General features: G+C 46.5%; 1 protein-coding gene across 3 annotated transcripts in view; it reads right to left on the bottom strand.

Moving 5' to 3' along the window:
* The window catches only part of LOC119437611 (probable medium-chain specific acyl-CoA dehydrogenase, mitochondrial), a 241,958-nt gene that overhangs the window by 51,972 nt on the left and 168,658 nt on the right, over positions 1–21,328 (bottom strand). For 2 of the 3 annotated variants that reach the window (XM_037704610.2, XM_037704609.2), the window contains exon 10: positions 10,932–11,000. The exons of the other annotated variant lie outside the window; for it this stretch is intronic. In XM_037704610.2, the coding sequence (XP_037560538.1) occupies positions 10,932–11,000 (69 nt within the window). The remainder of the gene's footprint in view (positions 1–10,931; positions 11,001–21,328) is intronic. 3 annotated transcript variants of the gene reach the window in all.

The following is a 21,328-nucleotide window of genomic DNA, read 5'->3' as shown; positions in this document are numbered from 1 at the left end:
TGCTCTTCTCTGTCGGAGGTTGCGAGAAGATTTTGAATCCTATTGTGGGCTTCAGCGAAGGTTCAGTGATTTGATGGCTTCAGCGAAGGTTCAGTGATTTGATGGCTGCTTTGGTGCTATTATTAGATAAGGGCAGGTGCGTTGATTTGCTCGTTAGACCCGATGGCTCTCGGTGCGAGCACGGCGCTTTCCTGTGCCCTGTGGTCGTGTGTGTGCTTGTGTATTCCCAGGGGGAAGGCCACAACGAGGTTAATGCTGGGACCTCATGCTCGAGTGTGTCATCGGCCATCATTTCAAGAAGAAACCCCGAGCTCTCGACCGACCACCGACGCTTCGGGCAACCTGACAGCTGGTCACCCTCAGGTCGGATCTTCCGGTGGGGGAGGAGTCTGTTGCGTACCGAATCGGCCGGGCGCATTCTTTGATTGTTTCCCATCGAGACAGGCCCTTTCATCAGCGTCGCCCAGACGGCGACAGTGCCCGGCACCGACGAGAGGGGCAAAGAAGCGCCCCAACTCAGCAGTGCGCATTCTTTGGGTGCTTCCCCCGATGCCACTCCCTTCATCAGCGGCCGCCTACCTGGCGACGCGGCGCGACACCGGCAGTGACGCGATGACAAAGAAGCTCACTTAGAAGCGACCGACCACAACCGCCACCCTTCGTTAGAAGCGGGGATTAGCGTAAAAGCCATTCTCCCGACCCTGGCAGGATGACCGATGGAGGGCAAGAAACTAAGTCACCGACTTTCGTGGAAGGAGTGTCAACCCCCTGTTTCCAGATTGCCTCGTCCTTGCTTCGAAGGTGAAACATTAGAGGCGGAGTTCGGTGAACAATACGACCCCTCTGATTGGTCGCATCAAGGTCATCTGATTCTCTAGCCGGGTCAACTAGGGAAGACCGATGTTTTATAAGGAGACACCTTGAGTGCAGTGGTGTGTCCTGACGTGTTCTGACATGTGCTCAGACATGTAGTGAGCTGAGACTTTCAAAGTGCTCCCCCGTGGAGTGGGCTTCCATATTCGGAGCCACTGTAAATATGTAGAATAAATCCTTTTTTCTCTCGCTCTTACTCCCGGACGTACTCATCCCTTTGGCTGAAGGATCACCGACCTAAACGCTACCCGAGTCTCAACAAACTGGTAGCAGCGGCGGGATAAATCTCCGACCCGCAACAGCGGACAGCACCGGCACAGTGACGCATGCGGAGACCGTCGGAGGTGAGGGAGGAGGGCAGCAGGGAAGCGCATTTGGCTTCGGCAACCCCGTCGCTTCGGTGGCTCCCCTCGCCCTCCCTCTCTCTCGTAGCTCCCTCACCATCGACTGTCTCCGTGTGCGCCCGCCGGCCCGGTGCCAGCTTAGCCCGCTCCCCGAAGTTTCGTTTTCTGCCAATGAAGCAAGTGTTGGCCGGCACGGGCAGTTTCGTTGGCCGGATTGGGCCTACGTGTTGCTTCCCTCCGCGTTGGTTCCCTCTGTGCTGCAGCCGCAGCGTTGGCTGAGACGTCGACAGATACACGCGTGTTCCGGCGCAACCTTACCATTTGAGAGAAGAAATTTTCACCGCGGTATTTTTTCGTTCTTTTTTATTTCTCTGTGCGGCATTGAGGGGTCTCTCCTAAGCTTTTGCTTTGTGGCGGCGTCGGAGCAATGCCAGTCGCCACGTGATTTGGTGTGCTGCTGAGAGCATTGTCGGTGTGTGGTTATGTTCGAATTAACCGTCGCAAATGCTTTCGAATTACCAAGCGTTCTCGCCCATTGGAATACACTTAACTTTGATGGGACCACAGCGTCAGTTCGAATTCACGAGATTCGACTGTAACTATGTTTTGCAAGAAATAAATGCTGTCTGCCCTTGCACCTGAATACGGGCTTGTCAGCTTCAATTTTTACTGGATTCGGATCGTATGTTTTCCCGGATCGTATGTTTATTTTTTGAAAACGTATGAACGAAGTTCTACTATACTTGTATTATTTATTTTTAATATTCACCGAGGGTCCCGTTGCAGTCTTGTAATTTGGGACCCTCGTCTGTATATTTTACATGCTGTCATTAACCTACGATGTAATAATAATAATAATACAAAACTGATTTGATTATGAATACAAAATATACATTAGAGATGGATGATATGATTAACCAGAATATGTCAGTGGTGAACGTTACTGAGAAGCACTACTGGTCTGTTTGCAGCTGACTGTAATTTACACCCCCGTTAGTAATACGACACAGCAGGCAAATTTTAATAAATCCCTCTAAAACATTGTCAACTGGTGCAGCAAATGGGGAATGGAAATTAACACTGACAAGACAATGTGCATTACTGTAACTCGCAGAAACACAGCCGCCTTCATTGTGATTATACACTAGTTGGTGAAAAGGGGGTCAACTCAGTGAAATACTACTTGGGAATCACACTGAAGCAAACATTAAACTGGGATGACAACATTATAAAGAAATGAGCTCACGAGCTTTTAAGCAACTTGGATTTTTACGTAGGAAGCTCACTGGAACATCACTTCAGGTCACGTTAACAGCATACAAAACACTGGTTAGGGCCATTTTAGAATACGCGGCAATAGTTTGCAATCCACACCAAAAGTACAGTATAGACCACTTATAACGTAACCGTTTATAGTGCAGGACCGGATATAGTGCGGTCTTTTCAGACTCACATTAATTTTCCCATAGCACTCCATGTATACGCATATCACTTATAGTGCAGTTGCGGGAAACGAAATACCAGTTACAGTGCGGCTGCCTGGGAGTACGGAAGTCAGCGGAGACTCAGCGGAGACGGTGAACGCTCCCCTCATACGGGCGCGCCCCAAGGAGTGCTTGGGGCGCCCCAAGAAAGAGAGACGAAGTGGAGGAGAAGGGCACGTGGTGCGAACGAACAGCCATTGAGGCTGAAACTAGAATCTTGAGTGCGAGTCGTAAACTGTCACGGCACACATAGCGAGCGAGTGCCACGAAACTGCCAGCGCCGGCCAACGCTCACTTCACGATAACGGCAGTAAACAAAACTTGAGGGAGCGGGCGGGGCAGGCACGGCACGACCAAGGGCGCACGCGGAGACCGTGGAATGTGAGGGAGGAGGGCGGCAGCGAAACAGATTTAGCCTCAGCAACTCCGCCGCTTCGGTGGCTCCCCTCGCCCTCCCTCGTAGCTCCCTAACTTTCGACGGTCACCGTGCGTGCCCGCTGCCGTGCAGGTGCCGCCGCTCCAGCCGGCCCGGCGCCAGCTCTCCTAAGTTTCGTTTTCTGCCGTTATCGGGAAGCGGGCGTTTGCCGGCATGAGCAGTTTCGTTGGCTGGCCTGGGACAGCGCCGCTGCTTCTCTCTGCGCCGCAGCGTGCAAGGTCAACACGTGACTAGAAAGTAGAGGAAGCATAAAGGAGAAAGAAGGGTTCACTGCCATTTTTTACGCGTGGCTACGGTAGCCTGGCTGAGACGTCGGCACGTATACGCATGTTCCGGCGCAACCTTGCCATTTGAGAGACGGTGAAATTTCCGCCGCGTTTTTTTTTTGTTGTTGTTCGCACGCGACATTGAGGGGTCTCTACTAAGCTTTTACTCTATGGCGGTGCCGGAGTAATGCCGGTCCAAGGCGCCGCCGCGCGATTTGGTTCGAATTAACGAGATTCGATTATAAATTGAATGAAAACGTTCTAGCCGCATTCCTCGACTGTCGCATACGCATGGTGGCTCGGTGAACATGTTTTGCTTATGTGCGGGCCTTGAAAATTGTTGCTTTCGTTATAGTGTGGTACCGGTTATAGTGCGGATATTCGCGACTCCGGCGACTTACGTTATAAGCTGTCTACACTGTACTTGAGCAACCTATTAGGGCACTCCGATTCATTTACTGAAAGTATTCAAGACATGACAGCCCTATGCAGCCAAGCACGTATTGCAACTCTGGCTATAGTCGCCTGCTTAAAGTTTATTTTCCTTCTGTATCCTGGCTTTACCAAATTGAACCCAAATCGTCACTCGTGTATGACTAATCACGGAAAGTGCATTCGTCCATTTGTTCACGTTGTAACACTTTCAAGCATTCCTCTTTTCTCTCCATCGTTGAAGCGTGGAATATTTTGCCAAGTGATGGAGTGAGCGTTGGATCAATCAATATGGCTGTTTCACGTTTAGAAGCCTACTGTCAGTTCTTGTAGGAGTGAACTTGTGATATCAGAAGAGTTTGGTGCAGGCAACAATGACACCGTCGATTCCCTGTTATGCATGCGTTTTTTTTTCTACTCTCTTTCAGGATGAGGAAATGATATTGCTATGATGTAACAATACCTATTGCCTTCTTTTTTTATTTCTTCGTGTGTTCTCGGGATGAAATTTACTACCTATGTCAGAGTTGTTCCCAGTGTTGCGTCACTGCTCCTGTACCTTAATTTGAATTTTCCTTTTTAATCTTCTTTTGTGCTGTGCTTCAATATGTTCAAGATGATGTACAATTGATTGCCTTTCACTGTTTCCATAGCCATCGTGCGATGTACTAAGTTTTCTTTTTTTTTTCTTTTTTTTCTTTTTGTCAAGAAGTCCTTTCTTTAACACTACCTTTGGTGTATTTATTCTTGTGTGCCGTATCCTGTACAGGCCTGATGAGGCCTATAATACTTATAAAAAAAAAAAAAAACTGCCTTAATAGAGCCCTTGGAAGCTAAGGGCCTAAAGGCATGTGCTATACAGAACACTTCTATCACAGCAGTATCCTCTGGTGAGTCCTAGGACGTGCTACGAATTCTTGGGCTGCTAACATGTAACACATTATTCAAGAACTCTAGAGCTGCTTTGGTGCTAAAAAACGGTTCTGCACCAAGAAACATTAATGCATGTAGAGGTACATGATGGCCCCAATATGTTAAAGGAAATCAGTTTCGGCTATGCAGGAGGACGGTCAACCACATCTACCACAGGTTGGAGGTTCATTTCCAGTCAGAACAAAATTATGGGTGCCATAGGTGTGTCCTATCCTGAGTCGACAGAATAGGACATCAGTTCGTCGTGTTTTCGTCACGGAGGGCCAGAAACCTAACTGTGGCTTAATCACATAAAGCTTATCTGTTTCAGCGTCCCACAAGCATTGCCAGTGGCTTCGCAGTTTCTTTCGCAAGAAAGGCTTCAGGTCTGTGGCAGGGACAGCAGCGGTAGCATTAATAGCTTGCGATGTAATTGATGTGACAATTTGGTCTGCTAGCACATTACCCTCGATGTCTCTATGGCCAGGTACCCAGCATATAAGTGCCATGCTGCTTAGATATACAGTAAAACCTCGTTAAACCTCGTTCGGCTTGTAAACAGTAGTTTCGTTTTAAAAGTCGTAAAGTCAAATCCCCGACTCAGCTGCCATTGAACATAATATCCACATAAACCATACCAGCTCATTGCATACGTATCAGTTAACATGTAGTGTTTCCACTTTTCGTTGCGCAATCACGGCGGTACGTTGTCCCAGCAGAACAAGCCTCAGAGATCAGAACATGCATCACTTGTTTGCACTGATGATGATGGCGTACTTGACGAGCACCATCCCTTGGGTTCTTTCCGCAACAACAAGCAACAACTATGGCCGGCATAATTAAGAGCGTCGTACTACGCTGTCATGAGTAAGACGCCGGCGGCGCCATAAAAGAAGACAAAGACGATGTGAGCGGAGCGTTCTGAACGGCGCGAGCGCGCGAGGCGCGTGACCCGAGGCGTGATCGAGGGATGAACGGCGTTGTCTGAGCATTATCGACGTGGTTCCGGGCCAGGAAGGTCGCATCGCCAGCACCGCACTGGCGACGGGAGACTTGGGGGTCTGGCCGAGTCCGTGACGTTGGCCGTCCACGGTGTGGCCGTCGACCTCGGCAAGTTCGGGCGAGGCTCCTGGACGAGCTGCAGCTTCTCACGGCAGGACCAGGCACCCCAGAGAGGCTCCCCCTTCTACGGCAGACCGGCACGTGCGATGATCCCCGGAACGCCACGTCGGCTCTCGGGAAAGGAGCGGGACGGAAGCGGCGGCCGAGCACGTCGCTAGGCCTAACCCGTCACCTCTCCCGGCCACGTCAGCAACAGCGACCGGGTCAAACAGGCTCCGAAGATGAGCGGGTGAACGTACCGACTGCAAGGCAGCCACGACTATGCGACAGTCGGCGAAAAGCAACGACTTCAAGAAAGGCCCAACGAGATTTTCGACGGGAGAATACGAGCGACGAGGGCGAACTGAGTAAGGACGATACATTCTCGCAGTAGGCCAGGGTTGCCAGACGTTCGCGTGGGAAACGCCCAGAATTAGTGTAGGCGTAGTTAAGGACACGTTTAGTGTGTATTTTAGTGTGTTCATTAGGTTGTACATTTGTTGGCATTTATTTATTCATTGTCTTTTAGTTCTGTGTGCACTTGAGTTTTAGTTTGAGGTTTTTTGGCTTTCGTGTGAGAATTAAAAAATCTGTTTGCTGTGTTGCCATCCGTCTTCCTTCTCCATCTCGTCTAACACCCGCACGCCCCCGAGATCAGTGACAACAAAACACATCACAATTGGCGAGCCTGCCAGGATCCGTCCCGGATTCTATCCAGCCCAGTCACTGATTCTCGGAAGTTGCAGAGATGGATTGGGAGGCGATATCGGCCACTATTCGCGAACAGAAGCTCAGCAAGGAGCAAGGCCTCAAATTAATTGAGGATGCAAGGAAAAGCGTCGAGGCGGCAGCCGAAAAAGCTTACGAGGAGAGGAGGCAGCTCCAACAGAAAGAGCTCAAGAAGCTGCGAGAAGAGCTACAGGCATTACAAATGAAAGAGCGTGAGGCGGAGTCTATGATTGAGAGTAGACCCAATAGCGTAGTGGAGCTGCATGACACGAGAGAGATGCCAGAAGTAGGCACATTAGATAGCGCCCGTGACGGCGTTGAGGAGAAGCTCACCACTGAAGAGCCTTTGACTCATAGTGAGCAGGATAAGAGGGTGGCCGACGCCCCGTTAGAGGTTTCCATGCCCGAAGAGCAGAAAAGAGAAGAGGAAGTAGCTTCACCTCGTAACAATAGGGGGTTGGTAATGGAGAATGAGTACAAAGATAGCCAAGCATCAGACGTGAGGAGCCAGTCAAACTCCGAGGGAAACGAGGAGGACGATAGATGCCCTAGCCACCCAAGCAACGCAACGCGTAAGGGTAAAAGGATTCCGAGGAGGCTGAAGACACGGCGGCGTAAGAAACCGCGTGTGCATAAGATGGGCTGGTCGATAAGAATGAACAAAGGTAAAGCCGATAGATACCCTAATCACCCCAGAAGTAAGGCAGCCTTTAAAGGTAGGAAGAACGTGCACGGAACACGTAACGGTAGGAAGATGACTCGCAGGAGATTGAGAGGAAAGCAGCGCAGGAAAACGCGTGCGCATGAGATGGGTGCGCCAAAGAAAAAGATGAAGCCAGAGTTAAGGCAGGGACATTCCAAACCGCCCAAGAAATGTGCTAGAGGAGGAAAGAGGAAGAAGCAGGCCGTACGTAGGGAAGCGTGGGAGCTCCGTAAAAGGAGGAAAAAATAGAACAGGTATAACTGGTATGCCACTAAAGGACTATCATTAGGAATGCCCTCGGACACTGGAATTGTCAGCTCTTACAAATGTGTATAGATACCAAGTTTATTCTTATAGAGTGTTTGGGACGATAAGCATTACGAACAATTGAGTGCAGTGTTGTGTGAACAGAAACAAATGGTGAAACGTGCGCGACAGTGCAGCGAAGTGTGGTGATGAGTGGCAAGCGAAGACGACGCACAGAAGAGCACTCAAGCCACAACGAAAGTCAAGTTCGCCGCCAAAAAGAAGGTCAAGAGGAGGCAGTTTTTTGAGAAAAAACTCTTAAAAAGGGGAGCCATGTCATGAGTAAGACGCCGGCGGCGCCATAAAAGAAGACAAAGACGATGTGAGCGGAGCGTTCTGAACGGCGCGAGCGCGCGAGGCGCGTGACCCGAGGCGTGATCGAGGGATGAACGGCGTTGTCTGAGCATTATCGACGTGGTTCCGGGCCAGGAAGGTCGCATCGCCAGCACCGCACTGGCGACGGGAGACTTGGGGGTCTGGCCGAGTCCGTGACGTTGGCCGTCCACGGTGTGGCCGTCGACCTCGGCAAGTTCGGGCGAGGCTCCTGGACGAGCTGCAGCTTCTCACGGCAGGACCAGGCACCCCAGAGAGGCTCCCCCTTCTACGGCAGACCGGCACGTGCGATGATCCCCGGAACGCCACGTCGGCTCTCGGGAAAGGAGCGGGACGGAAGCGGCGGCCGAGCACGTCGCTAGGCCTAACCCGTCACCTCTCCCGGCCACGTCAGCAACAGCGACCGGGTCAAACAGGCTCCGAAGATGAGCGGGTGAACGTACCGACTGCAAGGCAGCCACGACTATGCGACAGTCGGCGAAAAGCAACGACTTCAAGAAAGGCCCAACGAGATTTTCGACGGGAGAATACGAGCGACGAGGGCGAACTGAGTAAGGACGATACATTCTCGCAGTAGGCCAGGGTTGCCAGACGTTCGCGTGGGAAACGCCCAGAATTAGTGTAGGCGTAGTTAAGGACACGTTTAGTGTGTATTTTAGTGTGTTCATTAGGTTGTACATTTGTTGGCATTTATTTATTCATTGTCTTTTAGTTCTGTGTGCACTTGAGTTTTAGTTTGAGGTTTTTTGGCTTTCGTGTGAGAATTAAAAAATCTGTTTGCTGTGTTGCCATCCGTCTTCCTTCTCCATCTCGTCTAACACCCGCACGCCCCCGAGATCAGTGACAACAAAACACATCACAAAAAAAAATCATTCCGATTTGACGCGGCGCTTGTCGAACAACTTTTCCAACAGCCTCCAAGCGCAAACGCAGAAGGTGCTTCTTTCTTTCTTGTTTCAGCGCCGTGCTGGAAAGCGTTGTGGCGTTGTGCAAGTAGGACTCACGTCATGTCGAAGCTCAGACAAAAACAAGTGCTCAGCATACAAGAGAAATCGGACATCGTTCGTGCTATCGAATGTGGCACAAAGAAGTCGGCGCTGGCACGTGATACGGTTCTACCGTTGACTACAGTGTGTGGCATTTGGATTGCGAAGGAGAAGTTGCTCAGCACTGCGACCACGAAAAGATGTCGGCTACGAGGTTCGACTTTTCCAACTTTTCCAGGTTTCACTGTATACTTAAAATAAGAACATTGGAAGAGACAGGGACAAACGAAGAAAGACAGGAGGTGATGCAGACACCACTCGTTAGCTTCTACGTAGAGGCTCCAACAGAGATCGCCAATGCGGTGACACTCGATCTTGTCGACTGTATACGGAGACGTCAATCCTGTGCAAATCCAAGCAAATCTGATCGCCTACAAGAATAGTATGAGGCAGGGCATTATTAGAGATCTTTTTTTATGCCACTCTAAGCCTAATAAATTTCTTCTTTTTTTTTTTTGGGTGAACGAGTTTTTCGGACTATTGATCGGTTCCCAAGAGGTCAGCTGGTGACTGTATATCTTAAACCTGCAGTAGTAGCATGCCAAACCTAGCCCCCGTCATTAAAACTAGTCTCACCAGTGCACACACACATGCAGTACCATCATATGATCTCATCCCGGCGGCAACATATATATTTGAATATTTGCAATATTTGCCCACCTGTCTCACGTGAAAATGTTGGTGCGCATCAAGTTTTTTATTCTGGTATCAGCAACAAATCTCCTTCCCCATCGTCGCACACAGCATTCACAGCTATCACCGCGAACCCTATTGCGATAAGCATCTTCACTTATCTGTGCCACAGTGTGTGTGGGCCGTTGGAAACGTGCTGCACGCTTTTAACAGGTGATAACCGAAACGCACCGCGGTTCCCTGTAGCAAGGTGGGGGGGCAAAGTGAGGGTCGTGTCTGGCGGCATCCACAATAGGAAAACGACAGTGTGGGCCGGCTCTACACACATCAGCATGCCGCAACGATTCGCGCTGCGTGGGCAGCCAAAATGGCCTGCTCGAAGAACGGCCCCAGGCCAAATTCGAGGAGGTAAGAAACGACAGCGCATGGCTGCCCGAGCCCCACCAGCACGGGGAGAGGGCACTGCAATGATTTGCACAACGCTTGTCATTATGCAGATACAGCTGAGTCAATTTTTTTAGTGACTTCTGATTGTAAGTTTTCTCAGCTAGTTTCTCTCCTTTTTTCCCAAAACGTATAAACGAGGTTCTACTGTATTTTCACTACTGGTTGATATAACGGTTTCCTTGTAATATATTCTTGGAATTGTGCAAATTGTACAATGTGGAATTGTACATGGTGGGTGGGCTATGCGGTGTGAATAAAGTACAATGGCAGTGTGTGTTCCCGAGACGATTGCCCTAGGCTAGCAGTGTGGCATAACTCAGCACCAACCTTGTGAGCAGTGTAGCTCAGAGAAATGCAAAATATTGTTTTGTTCACTGCCACACAATAAGGTGGTCCTTGATTTCAGGGAAAGCTGTTTTCATTGGACCGTGCTTCCCATTGCATGTCAAAAGTGCTTTTGCCGGCCCTAGCTCAGCCCTTTGTCACTCTGAACCCACAGCCCTGCAACTCTTGCTTGGCCTATGCATTGTGCACCAATGTGCTAAGCATGGCCTCAGCAAGTGGCGTACATTTTCCCATCCCAATGCAGCACCTGGTGACAATAGCGATCTGCTGCTTCACACCACGTTTGAAAGCGAAACCCTGACTAGGCTCAAGAAATAACATTGAGAGTTTTGATATGCAAATGTAGTGTGCCAAATTTAGGACAAGAACACCTCGTATTATACACAGGCTTTTATGGTAAGTGCAAGTTGGAGAAGGCTACCTGAGCACAAATGCTCGACACTCTTGTTAGCTGATGAGAAATATACACAAACACAATGATATCCACAGAATGCCCCTCCTTGTAGGCCCATAAATAACAATGCTTTGTCGCAACACTCACGGGTGCCCTGGTGCGGTCAAAGGTCCCCATAGCCACCTTGAAGCCATCACCTTCTTTCATGACCACATTCTGAAAAAGGGGGGAGGGAGGTCATGAAAATGGCAAGCATGTCCGCCGAGTGCTAAATATACAGAATGTAGCAAAACAAATTGGTACACTCAACAATGCTGAAAAATAGGGCTGCGCAAACATTTGACACATACGATAAACAAATAAAATATTATGCCATTTGAGTTGAGCGAGAGGAATAAGGGAAACTGAAGGGCTCAGATTTTTTTTGTTAATTAAGACTATGTTAAATCAACAGACCACATGAATTCAAGGAAAGCACAGTGTAAATTAACAGTTCTTTTTAATTGGTGTGTAGAAAATGATGAGGAAATGAAAGTGGACAAAACACAACTTGCCAAACATTAGGCTTCTACCATGTAGCACGTAGCTACATTCTCTGCCCATTTTCTTGGGTGATTTTAGTCTGTTAGCCACTTACGGCCAAGGCTTACCAGGATCAATTTTTCTAGCCACATGCGACACCCCAGGGTTGATTTTTTTTTATTGCACATTTAAAATCTTCTGAGTGACCTATTTGGACAAAATTTACCGCAGTATTTTCACAGTGGCCATAAAGTAACAAAAAGAATATTTTCCGTAGGTAAACATGCATTGTTCATTTATGAACACAGATGGGCTTGGATACATACTTATATTAAGAAAGTAGATACACTGGAATAGACATATTCCGATCCGGCACCTGGGTCCGCATTGAATGAATCACCGCTCAACTCGCACAAGAGCAACCGCACGTCCGTAGTGTAATTGCACCGTGTATGTGAGTACATGCAAGAAAACTCTATGGTTGTGCACCCGTCAGAAAAACCGAACGAGCTGGAAGTATTCCTTTGTCCCATCGCCAATGATAAGCAATCAGTTTTCACGAAATGCAGGTATGGCAGCTTCATTCGTATATGGCAGCATCTTTTGTATTACCAGCACCCACCACAGACCCTGTGAGCAATAAACAAGTGAGCATATAGCGGGGCCCTTGGACATCAGTTTTTGTGAGCACCATGGAGGAAGGAAAAAAACTAGGAGGGAGCGTCACGTCACAATCTTGAAGCCTAGTCATAAAAAATTTAGAGGAATGGGATGATGGGAAATAGGCCCTCACGTGATAGGCAAGCGGTAGATTTTACTCGGCTTGCTTCGGTGGCTTCGGTGGCTTCGGTTTCGTCTGCTGCGGGGGTTTCGGAATATGCGCACATACTCGGCGTGGCAAACGCGCGCCGAGGTTAGTGAAGGAATTCGAGTGTGTGAAGCAGTTGAGTCTCGCCGCCTAATTAGCAGACAGGCGCCAAGGCTGTTGCGAACGAAGGCGTCGGTAAACCGGCATTGCGCCGAACAACTCGGGAGGAACACCTCAAGGACGACTGGTTGCGTTTCGGTGTGGTTTCAGGGAAACGAGGGAACCTTTCGCCCTGCAAACGTGTGAAGGCAACCAAGCCGCCCTTCCGACGACGATTCGTTGCGTTTGACGACGTCTTCTGGGAAACAATGATGCCTTTCGCCCCCGCAAAATGTGCACGCGATTAAGCGAGCGTACAGGGTCCGAAGCGACTGTCCCTACGGGAAAAAAATGCGGGACCGTCTTGTGCCCAAGGATGGACTGGCGAGCCGGAGACTCCGAACATATTTAGGGCCGTGCCGGCCCGTAGCGCAGTCAACACTGTTGCTCGAGATCTGCTCAAAGTCTTCGGCCTCTTAGCAGACCGGCGAGAACTCCCGTCAGCCGTAGGCGCACCTGCGTGATGAAGTGTTGTGTGCCAGGATGCCCTAATCGAACAGAAAATTGGCGCGATGGCCTGTCCTTCCATAGGTAAGCACAATGAACGTTTCTTTTATTTATGAAAATGGAACTGCAATATTCGCGATCGTTAGTGACTACGTACGTGCTCGTGTGAATTATAACTGACGAAATAGTGGTGCAATACTATTCAAGCCATTTTTTTTCCAACTTTGTCATAATTCCCACTAAGTGTTAAACATTTATTTCTCTTTAAAGTACTTTTATCAGCTAGCGTACACTCCTAAAAAGGTACGATGTGAAACTATTTATTGTCGAAGAATTACATTTCCTGCCATAAAAATTATTATTGACTGAATTTTGTATGTATTTCTTGTGGATGAAAACAATCAAAATTGCAATAAAACTAATTAATTGAAGAAACCATGAACAATTAGTCTTCACATAACATACCAAGTTTTGCAATAGTTGCCAAGAACAATAATTTTGTAGAGAACATTCTGCTCGCAGTAACTCGGCTTGTACGTGAGTGCAAAGTTCAAACATCATGTTGCAAATTTCAATCACCCCATGTTAAGGCTAAATATCATTTTCTTTTTTTTTTCAGAAGATATGATGTTGGTTGACATATTTTAAACAACAGGTAAATAACAGTTGAGATGAAATAACACAGTTTCACTTTAAATTACAGGAGTGAACATCATTTTAATTCATTTATTAGTAGTACCCTGAAGGCCTGGAGGCATTACAGAGGGGGCATTACATTACATTATGTATGTGTTACAGCTATATTTTTGATATTTTTGTGTGAAACATGCACTGCAAAGTTACTACAGCTCCATTTCCCCCGAGATTCAATTAGCTGTATGTGTATTTTACAAGCACACTTAGATCAAAGATAGTTTTCTACACAAGGGGATGCGGTGTGTAGAGAAAGCATGCACAGATCATGTGAGGTCTTTTGCATGACTCTGCAAAGGTTGTGTAAATGCATTCCACAGCAAATGTTATTGTTGGACCTTAAAAATATCTGGTGGGTTATTCTTTAACTGCAGACGCTTGCAAAGGACGATGCCACAGCAATGAGTCAACCTTAAAGTGAAGCAGCTACATCCACGGGAACATAACAGCATGAAGTTGAGCCAGTAAGTTGGTGCACAGCTGTATGCAGCCATAATGCATGTTTCCAGTTTGATCATACCTTTTTCATGACTGTGGTAGATGTCCCCCACCATTCCTGAAGTGAAATATGCGTTTCTTATATTCAGGCAGGTCTCTCTCAAGCCTCAATGGATATGGACATCTCTGAGGGCTCGTCTGATGTGCTAGCAGAGGGTACTGCTACATCTGCTAGCGCGTCCTTGACTGATTCAGACATCGCTGATGAGCCTTCCGAAATCCAACATGTCCTGGCATGTTTGATTGTCGTAATGATCACAGAGCTTGCTTAAGACATTTTCTCACATGTGTGCCTTGGTTCATTCATGTTCTGATCTGCTTTGCAAAAATCTGGTGTTTCCCTTTAATATATATTTTGGATTTCACCTTTAAAGTAATTATTTAAGTTTCAAAAATGCATATGAGACTGTCATACAGCTTTTTGTAAGATGTTTTCGACAGATTTACAAGATCTATTAGTAATGCTCAGAATGAAGAGAAAGATAGAACTGTTCAACCTATCATTGGCTACATTACAGCCCTTTTTTGACACAGGTGACAAGCATACTGCGTTCAAATTTCATTGTTAACACTGGCAAAAGCAAGTGCTAATGAATGAAAGCCATATATGCTACATCATAATCTCATTTTAGTCAATCTAGGATAAGTACAAGATAAGGAAAATAAAACACTGCAGCAAAGCAGTGTTATGTAAGATGAAAAACCACTTTTTTTTCAGTAAAGTTGGAATAAGGAAAACACACTCCTTCTCTGAATTATACTTCAGCCATGTCCTCTCATTACACACATAATTAACACCCTTGCTAGGCTCCAACATTTACAACAGTAATAAAATTTATAACATGCCAACTGTGATGGTGAGCTTTATCAACATTTTTTGGGACAGTAGATAAAAAATACAGTATACAGCCACAGCCACTGATCTCCCTAACAATGTCCTGCTTGCTGGTCATTATTGTGCTTAAATTTTAAATGAAGCCAATGGTGTCGCTATTAGTCCCAGGTTTTAGCTTCAACTGTGCATCTGGTGTTTCGTTTGCACGGTCAGCAATTTCAAGTTATGTTGCAGTAAGCAGTCCCTCCTCATTGCACTTGGTGTATTTTGTCCAGTCTCCCAGTCCAAGGCCCTCCAGGACGCTCAAGGGTGAAGCTTCTGCAGCACTGCCTATACACAACCCAGCGACACCTCGAACAGCAAGTCATACTATGGTGAGGATAATACTCGACCACTACAATTTTTACATGCTTGTTTCCTTAGGTAGCTGCAAGTGAAGTGGCATATATTTTCGTGGCAACTGTTTAATAGCTCAAGCATAATAAATGTCACTCAGTGAACTGCACTTGGACACTAACATTTATGATCATGGCAACCATCTAATTAAATACTGAAACATTCATATTTGTTCGCAGCGGTACGAGTTTCCTCAGGGTTTGCATTAAACACCAATTATTGGCCAATAATCCTTTTTCAATTTTTCTTTTGCATTCAAATGACACAATAACTGGAAGACCAACAGGTTTTTCACAATTTTCTATGCTCTTTATATGTTTGATCGGTCACAATGAGCCGTGATATATGAGCTCAGTATATTTTGCCCACTCAAACTAAAAGGCTTCTGTAAAACATCTCTCATTGAACTATGCTACATTGGCCTCTTCTGTGTTAGTTGTTTTGTACTTCTACCTTTCCTGCCTGGGCCCAGATGGGCCTGCAGTATTTAGCAAATAAATAAACAAACAAAGTTAAGTGGCACTAGCAAGCTCGTGTGGATGGCAGTTTTATACCTCCACAGTTTTTAAGTTCACAAAAGTGTAAACGGAAACCGTCGTGAGCAATGTAATGACCTAAAATTAAGCATTATATTCTTCATAGCTTGCACAAGATGTATGCCACAACAATTAATTTGTTCTGCGTACGTGCTTTGTGTCATGTTGGTCGCTCATGCACCTGTTACAGCGCGTGATATTTTGCAGCCACAGCCAGCAGAAGACGCACCTGAAAAGGCCTTTCTGAGGCATGAAGTATGGCATTACACAATTACAAACTGCGACCAAGAAGAAGATGAAGACTCTACGGCAATCCCATCAATAGCTTTTTCAAAAGGTTGCTCATCTCGAAAATGTCATAGAAGATTTATCTGACAATCACATTCTAGGAAATGAGGATGTCGCCATATTGCAGAGTCTTGGTGGGGCAAAAAAAGACTTGCTCATGCGTCAACTGCCACATAAGTCTGGTGCCAGCAATGTCACCCGCTTACTCGCCAGAGCTCAGGCCATTTGCACTGACTTTGCATTTTTATTCCCCTAGAGCATACAGATATGTACGAGCTGTTTTCAACACATGCCTCCCACATCCAAAGACACTGTGTAAATGATATCAATCCATTGATAGGGCTGCTGACTTTTCAAAAGAGGCAATGACTGCATTGGCTATCAAGGTAAAGCACGGCTCTCCACATAATGCAATCTGGTTGTGGATGAGATGGCCATTCAAAGAAGTAGTGTGGGATGGGAAAAGCTTCCATGGATATGTTGACATGGGCATTGATGCCAATGATGACAGCTTTCCAGTTGCCTAAGATACATTTGTTTTAATGCTTGTTGCAATCAATGGCAGATGGAAGCTGCCGATTGGCTACTTTCTAGTGCATGGCCTTGGTGGTGAGCAGAGGCGCAATTTGGTGCTGCAAGCTGCTAGCTTCACTCACGAAAAAGGTGCACACATTGTGAGTTTGACCTGCGATGGCGCTGCAGCGAATTTGTCATTGCTGCACAGCCTTGGCTGCAAGATGGACCTGGCTGAGCTGGACGCTTCTTTTCCACATCCAGTGACAAAAAAAAGCTTTTCTTTGCCATGTTGGATCCCTGTCACATGTTGAAGCTACTGCGGCACACCCTGTTTGATAAAAAGGCTATTGTGATACGAACAAACAGTTCATATTGTTGAAACACATTGATGAGCTGCATGAAATCCAGTACACAGAGGGCCTACATTTGGCAAACAAACTTAGACAAGCACATATTACCTGGAAAAGCCAGCCCATGAAAGTCTCATTGTTGGCTCAAACGTTTAGTCAATCGGTAGCAGATGCTCTTGGTGACTGCAGAGCTCAAAAAAATTCAAAATTTTCAAATTCCTTGCCAACAGAAGAGTTTATCAGACATGTCAACAATGCATTTGAGATTTTAAATTCAAGACATCCAAGGCAAGAAGAATAGAAAAGACCGCTGTGTCCTGAAAATGTGGCTCCTGTCACTGCGTATGTCAAAGAACTTATGGCCTACTTTTGCTCGCTTAGGGAGTCTGCAGCTGGTAAACTAATCACAGGGACCAACCAAAAGACAGGCTTCATTTGCTTTGTGGTCTGCTTAGACAACCATCCATACAACCACTCGGTTACAGAAAATGGCCTATTGGCATATCTTCCGACTTCCAAGCTCAGTCAGGACCACCTTGAGTTACTTTTTTTGCTGCAATAAAATCATTTGGGGGCTGCAATGACAACCCAACAGCAAAGCAGTTTGCAGCAGCATTGAAGCGTCTGATAGTTCGTAATGAGGTCAAGGACATTGATGGCGGAAATTGCTTTCTATTGGAACACATCGAAATTCTCTTTGTACGCTCCTCTGAAAAAACCATACTCCATCGATGTAATTAACCTCACTGCCCCTCAGAGAAGCCCTGCAGCCAGTGAACCACTCACAGAAGCAATTTTACAGGATCATGGTTACTCTGCTGACCCAGGCAATGTGTCTGAGCTTGGGTGCCTGCGGCTCGCAGTACTGGAAGAATTGCTACACAATTTTTCTCGTGGGCGAATTATGTTCATGATGGCCCACACAATTAATTCCTTTATCCATCAACTTCAGCTGTCCCACCAGGTTTTATGTTAAGGCATTTATTTGTTTTTTGAGTGACTTTGTAAAGTGCATATATATTGTTCAAGAGCGTTGTATGCAGATGTCAAACATTTATAGAGGGAAAATGTGATACCTTATTGTAAATTCTGCAAGTACATGTTTGTTGTCTTGCTGAATGCTGTAGCTTGAATCGCCTGCATGCAAATTATGCTTAAACAATTGTTCTGTTCAGCCCAAGCTAAACAGCGTGGACAATGACGGTAGGTTAGCTGGCCTACCTTTCACTAGAGCAAACTGTGTGATGACATGGACATGCTGTGAATGCTCTCAATGTATTATGTGTGAGCTAGGTATACGCTTGAGGATGACAATGTTTTTTTCAATGTTTATCCTGTATGTCTTTTACCTGACTTTTGTGGAAATTTGCCACTGCCACCTGGAATACCGTTGGTGTTACTATTTAAATAATTTAATGTGCTCACTCTGTTCACTTGCTTTACAATAGCCTTTTATGATGCCAGATTCACTGTAACCACAAACATTTGGTGTATACCACTCAATGAGTGTTTTAAATACCGTGAATTATCCATTCATTTGAGGTTCACAACGTAATAGAGCCATCGCGTCCTAATTGCGGTGTGTTGGCTCAGCTTCGACGGTGCTAACTTTTTTGTAGGCATGTGATACAACATAAGCTTTGTTGTACATTTTACTTGCAGCAAAATGCATTGTATTTTAATGTTGACATACTTACTTTGTGGGTATGACCTCACATCAATTGTTTCAACTTTGACTTTGTGAACTACCACTCTTTTTTAATTTCTGCATATGTATTGCTTACTTTTCTGACAAGCACAATCACCGAAGCCTTTCGATATTTGTGAGGACAGAGCAGATATAAATATTATACAATTAAAGCCCTGTATTGCATACAAGGCATTGTATACTTACAATGCCTTGTTTTGCTTAAAATGCCTTGTATATAGGCGTTGCATACAAGGCATTGTAAGCAAAACTGCAGCTACATTCAAGGACAGCTGATCCCATTGAACAGTTTTATTACAGGCATGAATACTACGTGTGATATAGTTTACTTTGTATAACATTATTATGCAAATGCCCTGTGGCATACAAGTATGCTAATACTGATACCGAAGAGCAGTGGCACAATAACTTTTCCTACTTGCTGTTTATAATTTTCTTTTGTGTATTATCTTTACAATGTACTTCATTTAAATTATAAATGTGGCCTCCTTCTGTATTTGTGTGAAATCTTCTGGCTTCTATAGGTGCAATAAACACTGAATAAAGAATGAAACAATTGCTGTTGTCATAAAAATGTGCTTTCCATAGTACAAATACACCAGCAACACAATGAATCCATAAGTGCAAATGAATGCTGCCATTTTTCCCTTGCCGCTATGTATTCAGTTTTCATGACGTTTCACACTAGCAGAGGAAGAAGGGTCCCCCTGGCAGTGTTTGATTCTAGGACATAATTATGCTGTAGGGCTATTCTCACATTCGGAAACAGCTGAATAAACTCTAGATAATGCACAAATCCCGTCCATTTGCTTTATTATATAACGAAAATTGATCCCCGAGGCGCGTCTCAACAGCGTCGTCGCACCACATAATCTTGCAAAATAGTACACGTAAATCTGAATAAACGGCGATTACTTCGGCGTTTAGAATGCAGGCTAATGCTATTTATTTCTCTCAAAATGAAACACGCACACCAGCCTTTTATTAAGCGAAAATGCGACAAAAAAAATGTGTCCCTCAAGACATCTCGTTTCTTTCTAGGTGCAAGACAGCGGGACAAAAAATTAGCAAGATAATACGCACCACAGCTTAAGGTGCACAACGGCTGATTTGACGAAACTTGAGTACGTAGGAAAAATAGACCACACTCAGGCGTCTGGACGGGTTTCGAGCCGCGAGAGCTGGCAACTCCACTAACCGCGGTGGTAAGCGCAAGTGACGCCTTGAAAATTTTCTGTCTTCATGAGTCAGACACCCCAGTCTTGCTCCACGTTTCAAGGCATCGCATTTCAAGCGAAGAACGACGCGCACAGTAGCAGAAAACCACCAGCCGCATACGGGCCTCCAAGCCAGTGATGGCAGGCGCCACTAAAAGTTACCACGTACCAAACAATCACGAATGTTCCGGCAACCTTGTGGGCCTTTTCCGCCCCATAAGGCGGTGCACGGGGCCCCTGAGAGAGGGAGGGGTGGCTTCAGAGGAGGTTGGCTTGCCGAGGCTGGCGGAATCACGTGACGCTCCCTCCTAGTATTTTTTACCTCCATGGTGAGCACGACATACGGAAACAGCTCATGAAACGAAACCAAAACTAACTACCGTGCGCCCTCGCACGCACAGATGCGTGAGCGGTCATCGATGCGCCGGCGTAACCCATCTGTGGAATTAAAACCGAGAGACTTCGGAGCAAAATTTCTTGTATCCACAGCACTTGCTTGGCAACAGAGTTGAAAATTGGCTCGTTTTCCAAAGATAATGTCATAAATATACCGTATAGACCACTTATAACGTAACCATTTATACTGCAGGACCGGATATAGTACGGTCTTTTCAGACTCCCGTTAATTTTCTCATAGCACTCTATGTATACGCATACCGCTTACAGTGCAGCCGCGTGAGACGAAATACCAGTTATAATGCGGCTTCCACGGAAAAATCTCGTCGACAAGGGCGGCAGGGAGCACGCTTCTTAACAAGGTGCGTGCTCCCGGCCGGCGTATGCATTATTCAATTCAATGAAACTCTCGTTAATTCGGACTTATGTGGCCGCACATCAACTACTTTCGGAGCTCGGTGAGCGCCGCAAATGTGCGACGCAAAAGAGCAAGAACAGTGCTAGCGTCCAACCGAAACGAAGCGGTGGAGTCCGCATCGCCACAGCCATCAGTTGAAATCGTACATGAATGACAGCAACGTCGGAACGCCTCGAGCCTATTTGTGTCTTTGAAGCCTGTATTCTTGCGTTTACCGCTGCGCATAACACCGCGTTGGCCGCGGGCTTTCGTAACTGCGTAGTCGTCATCCACGATCGCGTCGATAGCGGCCGCGGTTTCCTCCGCAGCAGTTGCGGCGAACAGTAGTTTCGTTTTTACTCAGTACGCGCGTCGGCCGCATGCCTAAAAAACTGCGTAGTCACCATCGATTATCGCATAGATAGCGACCGCAGTTTCAACTGCAGTTGTTGCAGCGAATGGTAGTTAATTCGTCCAGACTCTGTGCGTGCATCGGGCGCGTGCCTTCAGCACCGCAAAGTCGCAGTTCACAATCGCGTCGATAGCAGTCACGGTTTTTTCTGCAGCGGTTGCGGCAAACGGTTGTTTCGTTTTGATTCGGTGCAAAGCTGTCAAACTTGAAGAGCACCGGCTACATCGCGATTATCTTTTCGCCAGTGAGTAATCACGATGTGCACGCGATAGTACAAAGCGTGTCTGCATGCTTGGTCTACATATTTTGCATACGTGCAGGGCTTGAAAATCGTTGTTTTGGTTATAGTGGGGTACCGCTTATAGT

This window comes from Dermacentor silvarum, chromosome 1, assembly GCF_013339745.2.
Source record: "Dermacentor silvarum isolate Dsil-2018 chromosome 1, BIME_Dsil_1.4, whole genome shotgun sequence".
Lineage (NCBI taxonomy): Eukaryota > Metazoa > Arthropoda > Arachnida > Ixodida > Ixodidae > Dermacentor > Dermacentor silvarum.
Note: the sequence above shows the minus strand (reverse complement) of the source record. Positions and strands in the feature narration are given on the sequence as shown.